Raw genomic sequence first — 19,420 nt, 5'->3', positions numbered from 1 at the left:
ACCAGTGCGTTTATTGGACACATAAGGAACATTTAAAAGAAAAGCTTAGTGATCTGGCTGGAACATTAAGTGAAAGAAGATCTCTGATGCAGGGAGGAGCAACGTCATTCAGGACTTTATAAACAAGAAAAGAACTAAATAAAATCAGTTCTATAAGATACAGGTAGCCAGTGTAGTGTCTTAGGCAGTGGAGTAAAGCGATCCCTTTTCTGTGTTTTAGTTAAGACTCTTGCCGCAGCACTCTGATCTAGCTGTAGTTTTCTTATTGGCTTTTTGGGTAATCCAGTGAAAAGGGAACTACAGTAGTCTAATTAAAGCGTGAGCGAGTATTTATGCATCTTTCGGAGTAAAAAAGAAAAAAACAACTGGAAAAAAACAAACAAACAAACAAAAAAAAACCCGCCTAGGGTGAGTAAATAATGACTGAATTTTCATTTTTGGGTGAACTACCCCTTTAAGCCAGGAGTTTACTATACTTATTGTTAAACACACATGGTCGCTGCACAAGACTGACAGCATATGGACGCATGCTCTACCATCCGAGCTACAGGGGCGCCCCTGAAACTTGATCTTACAAAACGTTTAAGTCAACATGTATGAAACATGACTAGTCTAAATATGCAATAGCATGTTCAGTATGACAAATACACTCTTCATTTTGTTTAGCTATATGAGCTTTTAATTACTGAATTTCTTATATGCATTTATTTTCAATGGGCATTGCACATTTGTCTGCAGCTATTATATCATTTTCTGGCACTGACCTGGCCATGAACTGCATCATCACTGGCTTCCTGCTCTGACGAGTAGCTGTCATCGTCCTCCTCAGAATAGTTATCCATGTCTGGTGAGCGGTCTGAGGTAGGCAAGCACAGAAACACAAACAGAAAAACATCAATACAGAGGCATACTCGTCTGGCATTATATAACGCAGCAGTTCATCCGTTTTCCACAGATAAATCTTTTTAAGTCAGACTGAGAGAAATGGGGTTTCAATAGTGGCCTAAGAGAGAAGAGCAGAATTCCAAGGTCACTCTTTTATGAAATAAAGATTTCCTAAACTCAATAGGACACTTGTTACTTCAGCAAACGTTGTTCTTATGCTGCTGTTTGGAAGGTAAAAGATGTTAAATAATACAAAACAGAATAATTCTATTAATGTGCAGTATATTGTGTATTTTTCACAAATATCAGAGGACGTCCAAAGACAATTTTCCACCTTGTGTGGATAAAGTTGCTTAATTTCCTGGCCTATTCCGTATAGTTCATCAGTAATGAACTGTTTTGACTACTTGGCAAGAATAATTAACAAAACATATGGTAATGCTGAAACATTTTCTGTGCACATAATTAAATGCTAAATTTGCTTGCTGAAATGTAATGAAAGTCTTATTATATGCAAATTAGATTGTAGCACTCTTTTGTGATCCATGTCTCACATTCTGATTAAGTTTTAATGACATTTTCGTGGCTGAAACATTTTACTATTGTTCTTTTGTTTAATGGTAGACTTTATTGGTGTGAACAGTCACATTCCAAAGGAGGCAGATTTTTACTGCGTGTTTGACAGCTAAGGACAGATCAGGTGATGGAGGATCTTTTTTTTCACACTTCCTTTTCGCTGTGAAACATCCTGCTCTCTGTTCTTAGATGGGATGGATGTTATTAAGGATCACTGCACAGAGCAGAAAGATAAACATCTTTTCTTCCCTCAGAGTGACACTAGTTTAATACTTGGTGCATGAGCTCATCTGTTATGTTTGAGCGGCCTCCTTAATAACATCCAGAACAGCCAGGGATCAGCATAGCAGGATGAAGGCGTGGAGTCAGGGCAGGGACCAATATCTCCCCCTGTCCAGAATTAGCCCGGTGTAAGGTAATAGGCCCTAAATCTGTTCAACTCTCAAATCAACATTACAACCATAGCTGAAGAGAATAACATATCCTTGGCCATAGATTGGCTGGGGATTAATAGAGTTTATTCTGTCCTCGGGCTGGGAAATAGGAGCCATGTGGAAGCGGGAAAGAGAGAGGCCTGGCTGCAGGGTGAAGGCTGAAATTACAGACAGGATTTGGCCGGGTAGCATGAGTACAGGACTGCCTAACAGACCCACGTAGGGGCATGGGAGATGGCTGTGCCCACCTGAGGTTTTGGTCTTGCGGCCAGCCTGGCCGCTACCGTCCTCGTGGTCGATGGGCTGGCTGGACAGAGAGTACACGCTGATCTCCGCCACACGCACTGGCGCCTCCTTCACGTTGCTATGGAGACCCAGAATCTGTCCTCCGTCTGTTGGGTGTTGCATCACCTGGACACGGGAAGATTAACAGTCCGGACGCTGATTTTAAGAATCCAGTCAAATAAAAAATGTAGACATGACACTTTATTTTAAAGATTTTAAAGTAGAGATATCTGTAATACATGTACAGTAATATATCATAAAATAACCATGATATGTCATCAGAGATCAAGGAAACATGCCACACACACACACACACACACACACACACACACAGAATTATTAACAATCATTAACAATAATTGGGGATGCAACTGGTAGAAAAAGTTTACAGTTAAATTTTAGTGAGATTAAGGTTGATGATAGTATTAGCAAACCTGTTTGTTTTGTTATTTTCCCTATATAATCATATTCATTCAACTTTGTTTCACTCTGTATTTCTCCCTTGGTCGAGCTTTCTCGAGCCTGGAGAGGACGGGGCAGGGAGAAACAACTCGCTTCAACTACAGCCTGTTTATTAAATAGGATTTCTTCCTATCTAATATACAGTCTAACTTGCTATTTGGATAGTAGTACTCATTTTTGGATGGCAATTGTACATATTGTTCCTTTAATTTTACCCATCCTACGCAATGTTCTTGATAATATGATCATGTCTTGAATAAATACAACACAGGAGTTGATATAATGGTTTCATCTGCCTCAACATCAAGTCCTCTTTAGCGGAGATGCCTTCATGTCTTGTACAATTCCTTCGTCTATCAATCACTCTGTAGCGTAGCCATGTCGAAGCAGCATGGAACAAATAACATTTCTTCAACAGACAGGCAGGATGGAAGAATTTTATCTCTCTCTTTGCTGAGCCAATACTGATCCAACAGAGATTGAGTTGGCTTCTGTTACACTGTTTTATGCTCACAGAGATTTACAGACTGATTACTAGCTGACAGCTACATTATCTTTAAATAAATCTTCATTAGCACAAAGCTGCTCTCTCATTCTGAATGTCTAAATGAGCTGAACCAATTTGCTCATATCATCCAATCAAACAGTATAACACAGTTTGTATAAACTGTTTTGAATCAGATGAGGAGGGATGAGCCTTCGTTCTAAGCTCTATCTGGGGGGTACTTTCAATATTTCACTTGATGAATCTCTGCACAGGGAGTCGGCTCATTTTGCTCAAACACTGGCAGGGGTGTACTTGGATGCTGCATGCAAAGTCCAATAAGTGACTTCCTCCCACATAGTGCCCAGATAGATTTGGAATGAGGGCACGAGAGAGTTTACTCTACAGCAGATGACAACATAATTATCCAACAGGATCCAATAATGGCCAATCTAGCTTTATTCATAGGAGTCTGTGGGTTGTTTCACTGCAGCAAGCACCAAAACAGCACAGCAGCTGAGTGGCATTTTAAAATGCAATAATGCATTAGTCTTGTTTTCAGATGTCAGTCAATTCCTGTCCTGGGGCTACTGCTGGAGAGCAACTTTGGTTGAGTGTTAATGGGTGCATCAGCTGCTGTAATTAGAACTGGTGAAATGTTACCTGTGTTTCTCCATTCCAAATAAGTGTGACGCTCAATATCTCTGTCTAAATCTCTGTTTAATTACGCCCTCAGCAAAGCATTTTAATTGATCTGTATCTGCTATGTAAGCCCCATTTCCAAACCTTTGTTTACTGCTATCCATAGCAGTACCTAGGGATGGGTTGATGTCCACCGCGATGGCTGACAGTCATTGAGCACTGAGTCCTCAACCATCGTAACATTGTTATTTAAAAGCCGTATACATTTGACATCGCTGTAAGGCAGGAGTTCAAGGTTCTAAACCTTCCCAATTAGGCGAACCCAAGATGGTTGGTTACATTGGTGGCAGTGGTATTTTTTTTGTAGGCTGCTGTTAGTATGTTTCTTTCAATCCTGCCACTGTAATTTGGAATACTGTTTTCTTCGTGTAGCTTCCTCAGAATAGCTAGCCCACTAACTTTGTATAACCACCTTCCCCCACTAAAAAAACAATATCAACAACATCCTTTGTGGTACCTGACATCGTCATACACCAATTTAGTAGACATGGCCTAACCTAGGACTAGGCGATATGGCTTATAAATAATGGCTCCATATTTTTAGGCCATTCCCTGTTATACAATAGTATATCTCAGTATGTGCATCTTCTCTAAAATAACATACCATAAATTCTCAAATAATGCAAACATTTGAAATTCCTCTGGAATATGACGAAGCTATGTAGATTAAACTACCCAATGGTATATAAAATGGTCAAAATTAGCTCTGCCTAAAACATCTACAGCAGTAATACACAACATAAACAGCAATGCAGCAAAAATATTAATTCAAATACATCATATACAGGAACCACATTGCTGCACAGTGACAAGTTAGCAAGGTTTAGAGTGCAGAACTATTACTTGTAGTGGGAGTAAGGGCTGGGCAATATGGACAAAATGAAATGTCACAATATTTTTGACCAGATATCTCCATCGATATTTATCACAAACTACACAAACACAATGGCATAAAGAATCATCAGTAAGGTGGATATAATGACGAAGTCGGTAAAGGCAACAGCTGAGTCAGTCTGGTAAGATGATATCTAGTCTCATATCACAATATCAGTCTAACATCGATACATCATCAAGTCCTAGTAGTAACCCTGTTATACTAAGTGCCTACTGTCCTGTGTTAAAACACTGGAACACATTGGTTCTGCACTTTGTAGCAAATGAATGATCCACAGAGTGACATAATTAACAGCAGCCAGTTCCAACATGTCATCCACACTGATAATGGGCATCAGTAAGCAAAGCAGGTAGAGCCACTGTGGGTATAAGATAATGACTTCTTGATGGCCCAGTGACCAAACATACATACAGCCTGATACACCTGTAAAGTCCCTTAAAGGGCTATAAAGGGCTTTATATGAACTCTTAGTACATTATTTCTGCTTAGCATGGCTGAATGTGTTATTTCCCAAAAATTGCATATGAAGCCAGCTCCAGATGGCCCATAATCTCACACAGCAGTACGTGTGATGAGCATGAATCATCTGAAATGATGTGTAACACAGGAGGCAACCAAGACATGGGACACAGACACTAATAGCTATGTCAATCACTGTCAGAGAGAAGCAGAGTGCAATCACAAGCTGAAAGAAAAATGATATTTTTCTCAAATGAAATTTAACGGCTGACAATGAAACATGAAAAGAAACGATTGATGCACTATACAATACCTCAGCCATATTGATAACTCCCACAGCTAAAGTTTTGTAGCCCAGGATGGTTCGATTCTTGTAGCGTTTCCTCCTCTGCAGCATAATCTGCAGTCTGTTGGCATCCCTTTTCAGAAAATGGGGGTACTGAAAATAACAAAAAACAAAGTCAGATAAACAATGCAGACCACATTTTATATTCATCAGCCTTTAAGACGAAAACCCACACGCAGACTTATTTCAACACATTGTTTTTGTTACCGCAAACAAAAACAGTTTCTTTGGTGGTGACCTGCCATGTGAAACAACAGAAACATAATGTCTGTATTCTGCTTGTATTTCTTACAAAAAACATTTCTTTTCAACCATGAAACTGAAACAATAAAACAAGATTGTGTGTATTCACTATCTTTTTATCTAAATATTCAGCTCCTTCCTTCATCACAAAAGATATGTGTGGACTGATGATGTAAAGATGAACACACACCTGGTTCAAGTTCATGTAAAAATACAGCCATTCTCACTGTACTCACATGAACCAACATGGTGGGTGTTAGATTCTGCATTCACACAGCCAGAAGATCTATTAGAAAAATTTCCTGTGGTCTGTCTGCCAGACTGTGGCTGAACTGTTGGTGACCAACACTCACTCCTGAACTTCATATTTACACAATAATAGCTTGTAAGATCAAGTTTCACAAGCTGGTTGAAGTAGTGCAATATCAATGTCCATTACTGCCCCTACCCTTTTCAGGCTTTACTCAACAGCAGTGATTTTAGCTAGGCCTTTTTTTTTTTTTGCAATTTTTGGTAGAAAGTACAGCATTTCCTTCCACAAACTTCACAACTGTTTTCAAAAACTTGTTCACTTGTTCTGGCTTAGTTCACCAGCCTTCTAGCTGTTCCCATCCACAAATTGTCAGCACTATGCAGTGTTTATTATTAAGATGAATAATAAAAGAAATTAATATAAATCTAAAACAAGTTTCTGCTTAAGTCATTTCAGGAATGCTGGAACAACTAATCAATTAGTTATTAACTATTACATCAATTGCCAACTATTTTGATAATTTCTTTACTTCACTGTCAGTAAACTTAATATTTTGGGTTGTGGGCATCATCTTAAGCTTTGGGGGAAACTCTAGTCAATATTTTCATCATTTTCTGACATTTTATAGACCAAACAACTCATCAATTAATTAAGAAAACATTCAACAATGAAGATAATCGTTGCAGTCTTTTTTAAGGGGTTTTAGTGTGGATAAAGGCTTCAATAAATTCCTGCTGGTCTAGTAACTGCCATATCAGTGTGAGAATTCACAGTATAATGTCAAGAGTGCTTGCCTGTAGTGAGAATGTGAGCTCCAGATCTGTCTCCATCAGTCCACTGGGTGGGAGGACGTACTCATTTGATCTCAGAAGACGCTTGGAGCCCTGGAACGCAAAGTAAAGCAAAGTTTCATTATAAGCACAGTTATAAATTCTATAAACAATCACACATCAGGGACTTCCAGGTTTGTTTTGGCAGTGAGCTTGAAATTGGCACAAACCTATTCTGAAATGAAACTGACAATACTGTTTGTTTTAGGGGTGCAAACATTGAAATTCAATATGCTCCCTTTGGAATAAAAGAAAATCCCCCAAAAACTCTCATTATGTTGTTTCTTATGACTGCATCTATCCAGACAAAAGTGACTGAGTGTGTAAGCCTTATTCTAGTACCAGCCTGTTTCACATTCACACATTTATGCAGTATCACACCTTGAGGGAGCCTAGTACAAACAGTCCTCCACTTCTTCAATGCTTTCTAGAGAACAGTGGCACTAGGACATTTGAAACAGGGGTCAGACACCCTGATTAGGGATATATCAAGAGCTGGTGTTGAGAGTTTTACCCTACACCGTTTTTCCTAACCGACATAAGGATTCAATCCAGCAACAACCTTATCACATGCCTCAGCCTCTAAGCTACTTGCTGGGATTCTTAATACCTTGCTTGTTGCTTAAGGTCTCTATTAGAAATTAACAGTAACTGTTTAAAGCTGCTAATCGAAGATGTATTTAGCTTTATTACCTATTGCTTGCTAGTCTGGTTGAGAGAGAGTCATCACCGAAGCTAATTCTGGGGTCTGGCACGCAGTTGGTGTGGCCAAACAGTACAGGGATTTAAATGCCACGTTCTCGAAGTGTCTTCCAAATGTAAGAACACCGACACAGTGTGTCCTCAGAGGACCTGTCTCAGCTCTGACCATGCTTGTCTTGCAAGCTTCAGATTGAAGTCTATCATATTCCTCATCAAGTTACAGTTTAATTCTTCAAGCAATCTTCCTCTTCGACCTCATAATTTTGAAGCAGGGACTCAAAAGTGTGAACGTGTGAACAGAAACAGCTTGTCAAGTCTCTGTTTCACCATTTTATGTCAAGCTGTGAGTGCTGAAGACAGACATCTGTTGTGTAACATATCTGGCAACTCATCAGCATCTGTTAAAATTTCATAAGTGTCCAAAGCTTAGTTCAGGTGTCTGCTAAACCTGCCAATAAAATTAAGTAAGACTTGGTGAGCAGCATGAAGAGGTAAGGATACCCTCTATCTGGCTTAATACCCCGGGGAGAAACTCTTTTAATAGTCTAATGCAGTAGGTACGACACTGGATCCTAATGTCATCAGAGCCGCTAAATCATGTAACAGATACCAAATGAAATGGTTGGGCGTGAGGTGAGCAATCATCAGTAGGCGTTAGCTTTATTCATGCAGAGGTGCCTCTGTAGGTACAACACATCCATGAGTAATTTAAAATAGGTTATCGTGCATATAGCAAGAAATGAGAATGGATGTCGCACATGGGCACAATAAAGTGGAGCACCACTTTGAAATTTCAGTTTGTTTTACTCCATTAGCTGTTTTTCCAAACATAGCTGATCACACCTGCCAAGTCAACGTCGACAAATGATTGAGGGCAAGTCAAGGAAAATCTACAGAGAGTGACAGTCAGGCCAAAAGAAATGGCATACAGTACATACCCACGCTTCAATCAACCAAGCAGTGTTAACAGCTGAATAGAAGAAAAACAAATAGAAGACTACATGTAGTTTGATATATCTGGAAAAAAAAACACCTGGCACCTCAAAAATGAATTCTATTCTCCAAAGAAAATTTAAGCTCTTGTAATTAGTGTAAAGGTATTCTCCCAACTTCCAATGTTATCGTCAGCAAACAGCCTCAGAATGTTTGAGTGAACTGAAAATGCTTCAGGACGCTAAGCAGCCAATTAGCACTGTTGTCTCAGAGAGAGGATCCTGGGTGTGATCATCAGGCCTGACTTTACATGTTCTTTGCTGCAAACTGGAAACTCCAAATCATGTTCGTGGAGAAGTCATTTCTCTGTCTATAGGTCATCCTTGTGATGCATGCACCTTTCCTTGATCATGAATGGATTTACAGAATCAGGATGGGATGAAACAAAAATAGTAAAATCACATTAGCTAATATTACATAAATATCTCGATGTATAACCCCCACTTACCAGTGCAATATATGTGTAATACAATTTATATATTTATTTAAGAAATTAAGTCATATTTACTATTATATTCAACAGGCGATGATTATTGTTAGGTGAAACCTTTTGAGTCTCAGTCTACAAACTTGTTAAAATTCAAGCATTTAATACTCAGGGAACAGATAACACTGTGTTCTAGCCTATCTCACAAAGTTAAAGAACATTTTAAAAAGATTTAGTGTCAATTGTTTAAATTGTATGAAATAAAGAAGCAAACATGCAAATATAGAATATTTAGCTTTGCTGAAAATTTGCAAAGCTATCAATTGCAATAACCATTTTTCTATCCAGCCTAGTGGCTCATTATTTTCCAGAGAAGGACACGCTCGACAGTAGCCACAGCACTTGTTTTGTATATAAAGAGAAAAACGAGTAAATCTCTGTCTGAGTCTGACCTTGTCACTAACTTGAGCTCCACAAAGAGGCCTTGTATGCACTCTTTTCTCATGCTCAGTGGTGGGTACAATGAATCAAGGCACAAAAGCTGTGCACTCTCAAACTGCCTGACATGCATTAACAATACAGAGCCTTGGCAAGCAAAGCTTGTACTGAATGTCCTTTGCCCCCCTTCTCTTGCCCTCGCTCCCCTGCTACAAGCTTCTCCACTGTCTCTCTGGGGCCATATGGGGGGATGTTACAGCCCCTCTTCTCTACCAAGTTCCACAAGCCTGTGGGAAACAAGTTCAACTTCACACTTCTTCTCAAGGTTATTTCTTTAAACATGTTAAATTCTCTAAATTGGCTCCCCTGTTTGCAGGAAGTGATTTAGGGTCAGGACAAGAGCTCAATGTGCAATTGTATTAGAGAGGTTTTAAAGGCATTTTGAGGCTTTTGCTTTCACCCAACACACACCTAATACAGACACACACGCACATGCACACACACATAATTGGATCATATCTGAGTGTACTGCAAATGGAAGTGCTTTGGACAGCGGCGCTGAAATGAGGATTGCACGCCTTTCCTATCATAATCCAGCTGACATCTATGTCTGGCTACAACCTCAGGCAACAGCACGCAGAGAAGACAGGACACAAAATGCAGAATCATGAAATGCATGTGGAGTAGCATGCCACATTACAAGCTAATGTGCAGGAAAAGAAGCAGAGGTGTGTCTGCGGAGGTCTTAGCTACTTGAAGTGACCCAGTGGTCTCCAGGGTGAGAGACAGACGTTCCTGATCTCCCAGGGAACACAGGGCCTCCCGGAGACTAAACTGCAATCTCATCATCCCTTCTGCTGTGGCTTTGGGAGACTATCCAAATGGTTAGCCATTACAACAGTTGTGTGTGCGTGCAGGCCACTCAACCTGATGAGACCCAGAGAGAGTGAAGAGACGGCCACTGTATGCTGAACAGAGAACCGATGACACGCGGTAATGAGGCTTTGTCATCGACTGTCTGAAAACAAAACCCTCTTATTCCTCTGTCATCTTCTCCAACTGTCTCTTTATCCCCTCAGCGTCTCTGTTCTCCCTATCCAAACCTGCTGGAAATTGCATTTAATGCTCCAGTTCCGGAGCCGCGGTGAACAGAGCTTTGCTCGGCTGTCCTAAGGGCAGCTCAGCAGAAATGGAGAGATTTCACGCTCTGGAGACGACGTAGCTCATGGATAAAGCCACACTTGGTTGGTTACTTTCTCCTTCAGGATGACAGTAAAGGGGGGATGATTTGTTTCTCTTTAAATAGAATTGGCCAGTATTGCATAAAATTTCAATTACATTTCATAATGAGGGGGACAATATTGAGAGTGCGACAGAAAAATGGTCAATTACTGAGGTATGAAAGCAGAGAGCAGTGACGACAGAAACAGTGACACTGAAAAAATGGGTTTGAAGTTTGAAGGCTCTCAGCCAAACTGTAAAACAGCCGTTTAAGTTGTAAAACGTTAATTTCATGCCTTTTCATGCTGAGTATAAATCACTGACATGGACCTTACATAAAAACATTTAGATATTCTATGATTGGACAATATAATGAGCACAGGGAAAACATCAGTATCTTGAAACAAATGAACTTCCTCTTCAGCTCTTTTGTCCATTTGAAGTAATTAGCTACTTTAATAAAGTCATGTTTAATTAAGTACATATAAATATGTAATTTAAACATAATCTAACCACATGAAATCACTACTGTAGTCAGAGGCTGCAAAGATGGCAATGGCTGCTACACTGCTATGCTAGGCACGTTGATTTTTGTAAGTAGTTTGTCTCTACCATCTATCCGATATCCTCCATTAAGATTGGATTTGGCTGCTTCCATATTTATGTGGTATATAGGACTGCAACTGTTATTTTCATTGTTAAGTAATGTTTCGATTATTTTCTCAATTATACGATTAGTTGTTTGGTTCTTAAAATGTAAGGAAATGGTTGGTTTTGTCCACAACCCAGACATGTTCAGATTACCATCACAAAGGAATAAAGAAAGCTGGCATCAGAGAATTTTATTTTTTTTGTCTAAAAAAAAAAAAAAAAAAATTACTCAAAACGATTCATCTATTATTAAAACAGCTGGTGATTAATTCAATGATTGATTATTTCATAATCAATAAATCGCTGACTAAACAATTGACCAATCTTTTTTTTTTTTTTAACCTCTGTTTTTTACTTTTTCTACATTTTTCATGGGGTTTTCCCACAGATATTACACAATCTATGGTACAATAATTTCTATGGCACAGTGAGGAAAGTCTTAACGCAAGTTTGAGTAAATATGTAGTTACTTTGTTTTGACTCTGTAAGGCAATGTTTTTGCCGTTTCAGGTTTTATTACATGCATATCCTCTGCTGGGAATCCTCAGCTCTACTGTTGGTATAAACATTCCCTCTTCCTTATGTTGATAAATCAGACATGCTGGGCACACACACGTCAGACACATCCATACTTAGAGGTAGGTAAGCTGGGGATTTGTGTAGCAGAGAAGGAGCAGTGGGGTGCATGTTATTAAATATCAGCAAAATGCAGCACTTGGGAAATTCTACATATTAGACTCTCTGTGATGTGTGGGTACAAAGGTGCAGGTACAGATTAACAGACAATCTGTTCCCTCCTCTATTCTTGCTTTTAGGTGGGGCCAATTCTCAAATTCTCTTCTGTGAGGATTTTCTGGGCAACTGCAGTGTGACTTTTTCCTCTAAGAATTATTTCCACATGACCACCTCAGGGCAATGTGTTCACATGTGTGTCTCTGTACACTTGAGGTACTCACTGGTCATAGTTCTCTCGCAGAATCAACTGTTTCAGAAGCAGTGGACCATCATCTTTACAACCACCACTAGACTTACTGCTGAGTGTGTGTTTTAAAACTCGGAGGCCTGTCTGCAGACCAAAGGCAGGGTTCCAACGCTCTGCCACTACAGATGAGTCAAGACTATGATCCTCACATAGTCAGGGGTGTCAGCCCATGATCATGATTTAATTTAAAAAAAAAAGAAAAAAGATTAGTAATATGGTGCAATACCAATTGCACAAAATTAGAGTATCAGAAGGAAACAGTAAATCAATTCACAGCTGCTGTCTTCACTTTATTGGTTCCTTATTTTTCTAAAATATTTAGTTTCCTTTTCCTTCTCTGTCTCCCATACATGAAAATACACACAAAAACATGCAAATACAAGGAGGGGGCGGGACATTCACAAGTTAAAACAACTTCTCAGACACTCTGCCAACAATATGCCAGTCAAACCGAACAGTATTCTTAGAGGGGGATATGTTATCCTGCCATTCCAAAAAGCTCACTCTGTGTTCTAGGAATACTTTGAATTCCATACAAAGGGATGGGAGGATCACTGAACGTGATCATGTTGCTCCAGTGGCCGCAAGGAGAAAACACAAGTAACCCAAAAGTCATCTCCACAGTTATCAGAAAAAAAAGCTAAAGTAAAGGTAAAAGCTATAGTCCCTGTAAAATTAACTGGATTGTTCACATACTGAAACATATACTGTCTCCTTCCTTATTGTATTTTAATTTCCTTTATCCAGCCGGTTTTTACCTATTAAATAAACCGACTTTACAATATTAATATATTGCAATACTGGACCTGAAATGTAAGTGTAAACATATAAATTTTAAATGTAATAACTTAAAAAAAAATGAACAAAGAAATATACCATTTATTTAGTTGTTTGCATCAAGGACGATGTGCTCTTGAATTAGGCATTTAAACCATATGCAATGGACCTCATGCTAGAACCACTCACACAAACAGATTTGGTCTCAAGTGGTTTGTATCTACCAACACAATTTATAAGGTTGTCCAGATCTGTCGAAGGCATCATGAGCAGTTATGCTGCTATTATTCACATTTGTTTTTCACTAAATATTGCATATTTCATCACTTCGAAGCAACTTTGAGTTTGAAAATCCTATATTACACTTTAGTTATGTCTACATTATTCAGTTTGGCTGCATTTTGAATTATAATATCAATTCTAAATGTATTCATTCAGCCTAATGATGTGATGATTGATTTAAATGGGCGATCACCTCCTCTCAGACTGTGTCTTTACATGATTTATGCAAGCTGATGTCCAGGGTAGCATCCTTCATGGCATAATTCATCTGTAACCATTAAGACATGTTTTTGTTGTTCTGTAAATGAGACTTCACTTTGACCACATTTGCATGTTGAAGTCCCGTTGCCAATAGCTTTACTGTGGCAATGCGTTTTATTTTCCTTTGAAGCCAGTTTCATATAGAAACACTTCTTTATTTCAGTGACAGTAGCGTGCCTCAGGCAGCATTAACAGCACTCATTTTTCACATTTCTTGGCTTCAGCAGGTCCCTTAATTCCACTGCTGATGCTGTTAAAATTACAGACTTTCCTGTATGGCTCTCTGAAAGCAGGACTTGATTCTTTGAACTTATGAAGTTCTTCTTTTCACTCTTTGATGCCATTTTCGTGAATGCATACTTCCTGACATGTGGAGCACGAAACTCAGCCTTGTATGGTATTACTACTTAATTAAGCCAATATACAAGTCTCATGCATGTGCATTTAAATATGGACATATAGATCATTTACAGTTGTCTGAAGTTACAAGCAGTTGCTGAATCTGATGTTGCATGTTGGTACAAATCCAACTGTATGAAAAAAAGTAAAAGTAAGAGAAATTTAAGATAAGAATATAAAAATTTCCTTGTATGAGGCCCACTGTGACCACCACACACAATGTGCAAGATTCATTTTGAATAACAACCCAGAGACTAAGCAACACACGTTAGAACTGCACACCCGTACTCACAGAAATGCATTAGCAATCAATGTAAGATGTACAATCCGCCTTATGGTGCTAATGCTTCTGCTTAGAGTGGTAATGCTAGTCTGCCATTTAAAGCACCTGAGTGGATGTGACTCACCAGAGCTTCCTGTGGAGCTCAGGAGGTTTTTATCAATCAACAGGATTAGTGGCATGTCTTATCATCGTCTAGGCTTTGTGACTGTGTTGAACAGAGCACAGCCCCGGACAAAGAATTGAGAAACAGTGAGCCAAAGAACATGACACGCTGCGATGAAATGTTTTGCAATTGAGCCTGACACTCCCATCGCACATGGGAGATTAATCTACCCACCTGAATTTTGACAGCTATAGACAGGGAGTTCAGCTCTTTATCCAGTTCTTTGAGGACGACCAGCTTTTTCAGTGTGAGGCTGCAGAGCCTGTGGAGAAGAAAAAGAACAAGACAGGCGGAGAAAGAAAGAAGTAGATTAGTGGCATGACTAACACAGTGTGAGCACACCTTCATGACATGCTGTAGCATCTGGGGATGAAAAGCAGAGCAGAGAAAGCAGCACTCACTACCGCCACTTTCTAATTCTAGTGGTGTCTATTCTTTCTCGTTTAAAGGTAAGATAATAAATATAGGCGACATCCAGGAATCATCAATTACTGCCAAGACAGTGAGTGAACAATCAAGACAGCAACTCAATAATCAAACCCTGTTCTACTCAGCTTCGTGTCTCGCATCATCAAGGAGAAATCTATGACCTGTTCAGAATGGATGATGCTCCAAAGTGCCACTAAATCAGTACTCCTATTGTCAGCTTTATGGATGAATTCTTCATGGAAGGTGACATAGCACAGATGCTTTGAAAAGCCACAGTGCAGGAAAATGCCTTCAGTCAGCCTTATTTAAGCATGCTGCTATACACTGAAATGTTGAGCACAGAGGCTTACGTGACTCACTGCCATCTGTTCATTGTTAAATAAAACAAGTTAGAAACACACACACATATACATGTATGGCGCTAAATGGAAGGAGTTAAATGGGCAGTTCTCATGTTTCTTTCTTAAAGGGACTGCTCAACACCAAATTAAAAATACATATTTTTCCTCTCACCTGCAGAGCTATTCATCCGTCTAGATTGTTTTGGTGTGAGCTGAACAGTTAAGCAGAGTTTTAGTTGGTTTTATATCGGTCGTAGAGATGTCTACAACAGCAACACTCCAAAAAGTCAAAGTCAACAACTCCAAAGCCAAGTTTGCTAAAACTTCCTCCTCCTGACCCACTTTTCCCACCAGTCCTGCTGCATTAAATTGTGATCAGTCTGAGCCAGAGTCAAATGGGAGGAAGAAAGACAAAGCAAACAAATAGCTATCCAGTCACCCACTTTCCTTTGGAGCTGCTTGCCAACACTCGCTGACTTCATTCAGGCACTCCCTGCTAGGCAAGTATGATTCACAAAGACGCATCACGTTCAAGCACAAAGGAAATTGTAGTGTTAGACATGACAGCAATGTGGTGGTCTGTTTCGAAACAAATATTGAGGGGCATAAAGAGGACATAAGCATCTGTGCCCATGAGGACACATACTGTCTTTTAATTGTTTATTGTATTTAAAGCTATTACATGGAGCTTCTATCATTTTAAAACAAACAACTATTATTTACATGATTAATCAAGAGAATACAGATTGACTATGAAAACAGTAATCAGTTGCAGCCCTAGATTAATCATTTAACAATTAATAAGATTAAAAAAATGCACATCATCAAGTTTAGTTTAACATTAATTTATGAAGCAAAAACATCTACATGAAGAGAATAATGAAACAAAAAGGCTCTTGCACAAAATGGCTCCAGCAGACAAAATAATGTAAAATAAGGAGCAGTTACTGCCATTTCTAGACTAACAAGGCAGACCAAACCAAACAGTGAGAAAACCTGTGAGCTTCAATTCTTAATGGCAATTAATTAAGTAATAATTCATTATTAACATCCCTATTTTCAGCTTTGTCTGCTGGGATTTCTGACGTTGTTTTGTTGGCAGAGAGACTGGTATTCTGGTATTTGGATTCTGATGAAATGAGCAGCTCACAATGACACAAACCAGGCAGGACAGAAACTGACAAATGATCAATCAGTCAAGGGTTCCAACCAATCAGCGAACAACTTATCATTCTTTAACTGGTCAGGCATTATCGTCAATCAATGCAAATGTTAATTTTCAAGGTAGCAGCGGTGAGGAGGAAAGAGGAAGAGCACGTTTGACTTTAACATTTTGTATTTACATGCATTTTGTAGTTACATGCATTTTTTATACAGGAAATATTTTATTTTATTGCTATTTTATTTATTTCATGATGAGGCCAGTGTTGCTACAATTTCAAATGTATTCTAAGATCATGAGTTGAGTCTTTAAGTTGATTTGTTCAAGTGTCAACAAACACAGTTAACTGCTTTGAATAACAAATATTCAAAGATGTGTTTTGACATACTGTTCGGAACAGTACAATAAACTGACTGACTGTCTCAATAAACTGTCCCCTCAGAGTCTCCTGTAATGAGTCAGAAAACAGCAGTGTGTGCACCTAGCTAGCCAGGTAGTCTGCAAACAAAAAGGGATTTTCATCTTTAATAAGGTAATCAGGTTTTTTGTTTGAATCCAAGCAATGTACCACTCCCAATGATACAGAGGGAGCATACACAGACGGAGACGTCTGCTCAAAGTCTCCAAACTTTGTTTTTTACTGAACTTGTAACAACTGTTCTGACAAGGATTATTTTAAAAATGATTATTTTTGGTTTGACCATTTTTGCAGAACAAGTGCAGGAACTGCATGTTCAAAATTGTATTATTATGCACACGTTACAATTTCAAAATAAAGGGCCATTCCTTCAAAAACATTTAACAGGTTGCCTGTTAAAATGCCTTATGCAGCTTTGCTTAAAAGAACAACATCCATTTAAATTCCAGTTTCACCACCTTTTTAGCAGAGATGTAGTCATTTCATCATTACAAAAAAGGCCACTGATTAATACAGTATGTTTGTTAGTTTTCATTAACAGCATAGAGAGAAAGGAAGGAAGCTAGCCAAAGGTCATTAAATCCCAAGAGAGGTTTATCCAAGCAGCCAACAGAATGTATCTTTAATGATGATGACAATATAAAATTTTCAACAACAGGAACGGGCCAGGAACTCTATGTTCCTGTGCAGAATCTCCCTTCGGCCCAAATTGGTAAACACATAATTCCCTGATATTTTACTGCAATCATTTGAGCGTAAATTGCCAGTCCACTTGGCTGCATGATTACCTACGTTACCTTGTGTGTTAGAATAACAAATGCAAATCTATTTGAGGCTGAAATAATTAAATGTTAAGCCTCATAGGTAGCCCATGGATCCAGCTTGGATCCAGCTTGCCTTATGGTGAGGATGAGTCACCAAGGCAGCCACAGCTCTCAGTCAGGAGGGAGGGAGGGAGACAGTAAGCAGGGCCGATGGTTTAACAACATCTCTATCCTGTCACAGCTCTCTCTCAGTAGACTGGGATTCACATGTAATTAAAAAGGCTGCAGGCGCTGAAGGGGTCACCTAGGGAACCAGGGATTTTTTATTATTAGACAGAGGTGTTATCTCCACTCCTGCCTGCCACTGTGTTGTGTTGCAAGTGAAACTCATGGCCATCTGTTCTGGCCTGGTGCCAGTCTGTCCCTGTACTCCTACCGAGTGCCAGTTCACTTTGCCACCCAATCAGTGACTACAGTGACCGACCAGGTGTCACACAACAGCACTAATCATTGTGCTGAAATAGCTGCCAGAGGTATACGCTGGGTCAAGGATCAACTAGTTTTAGAAAGGACTGGCAAGATGGATATACTGTGTGTTTGCGATATGTGTGTGATATGGAGTGGGTGGGGTTATGGTTTCCCCCTCCACTCAACAGACACTGGCACACACTCAAGATTAAAATAGGGGCTTGCAGAAGACCCTCAAAAGATGCATTAATCCTCCATTTTTGGCATGTCATACCCACATTCCCAGAGAGAGCCTGGGGTGGGATCACAGCACGCCTGTCTGTGCCAAACACAGGACTGAAACACAACAGTGTTATCAATCCATAGAGAAGACCGGGTGGGTGGATGATCTATACAGCAGTCTCCAGTTCAATATTTCTGTGAACTGGCGGTGGAAAGCAATGATAACTGATACATTTTCTGTCTGTTTCCCAGTTGATAAGAGCCCATGGGGGAAATCCCTCTTTCAGTTTCACTGCTTGCACTGGTTAAGTAAACACATTGCCTGCCAAACTCTTCTGATTGGGTCATCATTGCTGTAGACAGAGTTTATTGATCCTCACATGCACACTACTATCCTGGTTACAGAGTCCTTTGCTGGTTTTGATCACACTCAGAGGTCAGGGCACAACGATGAGGGTTGAGGAACTACTACAAAATGACTCTTTCAAAATGTAAAAAGAAAAAAAACATGAACATCTGAACCGTCTTGAGGGAAGTGTTTGTTGCAGCGCTGTTGCATCAGTCTGCATTGTTTTAGCTACATTAGATATACCCAATAAACTGGGACCTGAGTGCAGAATAAGCACCATATCCCTGTATACAAGATTAGAACATTATCAACAGTACCTCTGTGTCTGTTAAGCTTTTCAGATGTATTTTCGTACAGAAATACAGGATACTAGTGCGCAATGTTATGACTAGGACAACTGAATTATTTTTATTACTGAATAATCGAGCAATTATTTCCTCAATTGACCAATCATTTGGTCTATGAAGTCTCACAAAAAAAGGGGGGGAAAAGTCTTCAACAAATTCCAAGCCAGCATCATCACATATCCTGATATACCAGACCGTTTTATCAAAAATATAGATTTTTCTTTACATATCGATTCAGAATATTTGAAACGGTTTCAATACTAATTTTCCACAATCAGTACACCGGTACCAGCTGTGTTTTTCCACACACACCACTGCAGTGCCCACATATTCCCACCTCCTCTCACTCACAGTGCTGTCTTCCTCTCGTCACTCGTCTCCACTCCAGTTGAATGTAATAGCTGACAAGCTGTGGAATATGGCATGTTGTTATGATGTTAGCTCTTTAAAGATGGCAAGTGCTAAGCCTCTGTGACCAGTTTTGGTT

The 19,420-nt window shown here is 39.4% G+C and overlaps 1 protein-coding gene across 1 annotated transcript in view; it reads right to left on the bottom strand.

The window, feature by feature from the left end:
- The window catches only part of LOC146315223 (phosphofurin acidic cluster sorting protein 2), a 57,259-nt gene that overhangs the window by 19,584 nt on the left and 18,255 nt on the right, over positions 1-19,420 (bottom strand). The window contains exons 2-6 of the mRNA XM_084736701.1: positions 14,608-14,695; positions 6,819-6,908; positions 5,496-5,621; positions 2,144-2,306; positions 765-856 (exon numbers count right to left, since the gene is read on the bottom strand). Of these exons, the coding sequence (XP_084592827.1) occupies positions 765-856; positions 2,144-2,306; positions 5,496-5,621; positions 6,819-6,908; positions 14,608-14,695 (559 nt within the window). The remainder of the gene's footprint in view (positions 1-764; positions 857-2,143; positions 2,307-5,495; positions 5,622-6,818; positions 6,909-14,607; positions 14,696-19,420) is intronic.

The sequence above is a fragment of the Lutjanus erythropterus genome, chromosome 14 (assembly GCF_056507025.1).
Source record: "Lutjanus erythropterus isolate fLutEry1 chromosome 14, fLutEry1.hap2, whole genome shotgun sequence".
Taxonomy (NCBI): Eukaryota; Metazoa; Chordata; class Actinopteri; order Lutjaniformes; family Lutjanidae; genus Lutjanus; species Lutjanus erythropterus.
Note: the sequence above shows the minus strand (reverse complement) of the source record. Positions and strands in the feature narration are given on the sequence as shown.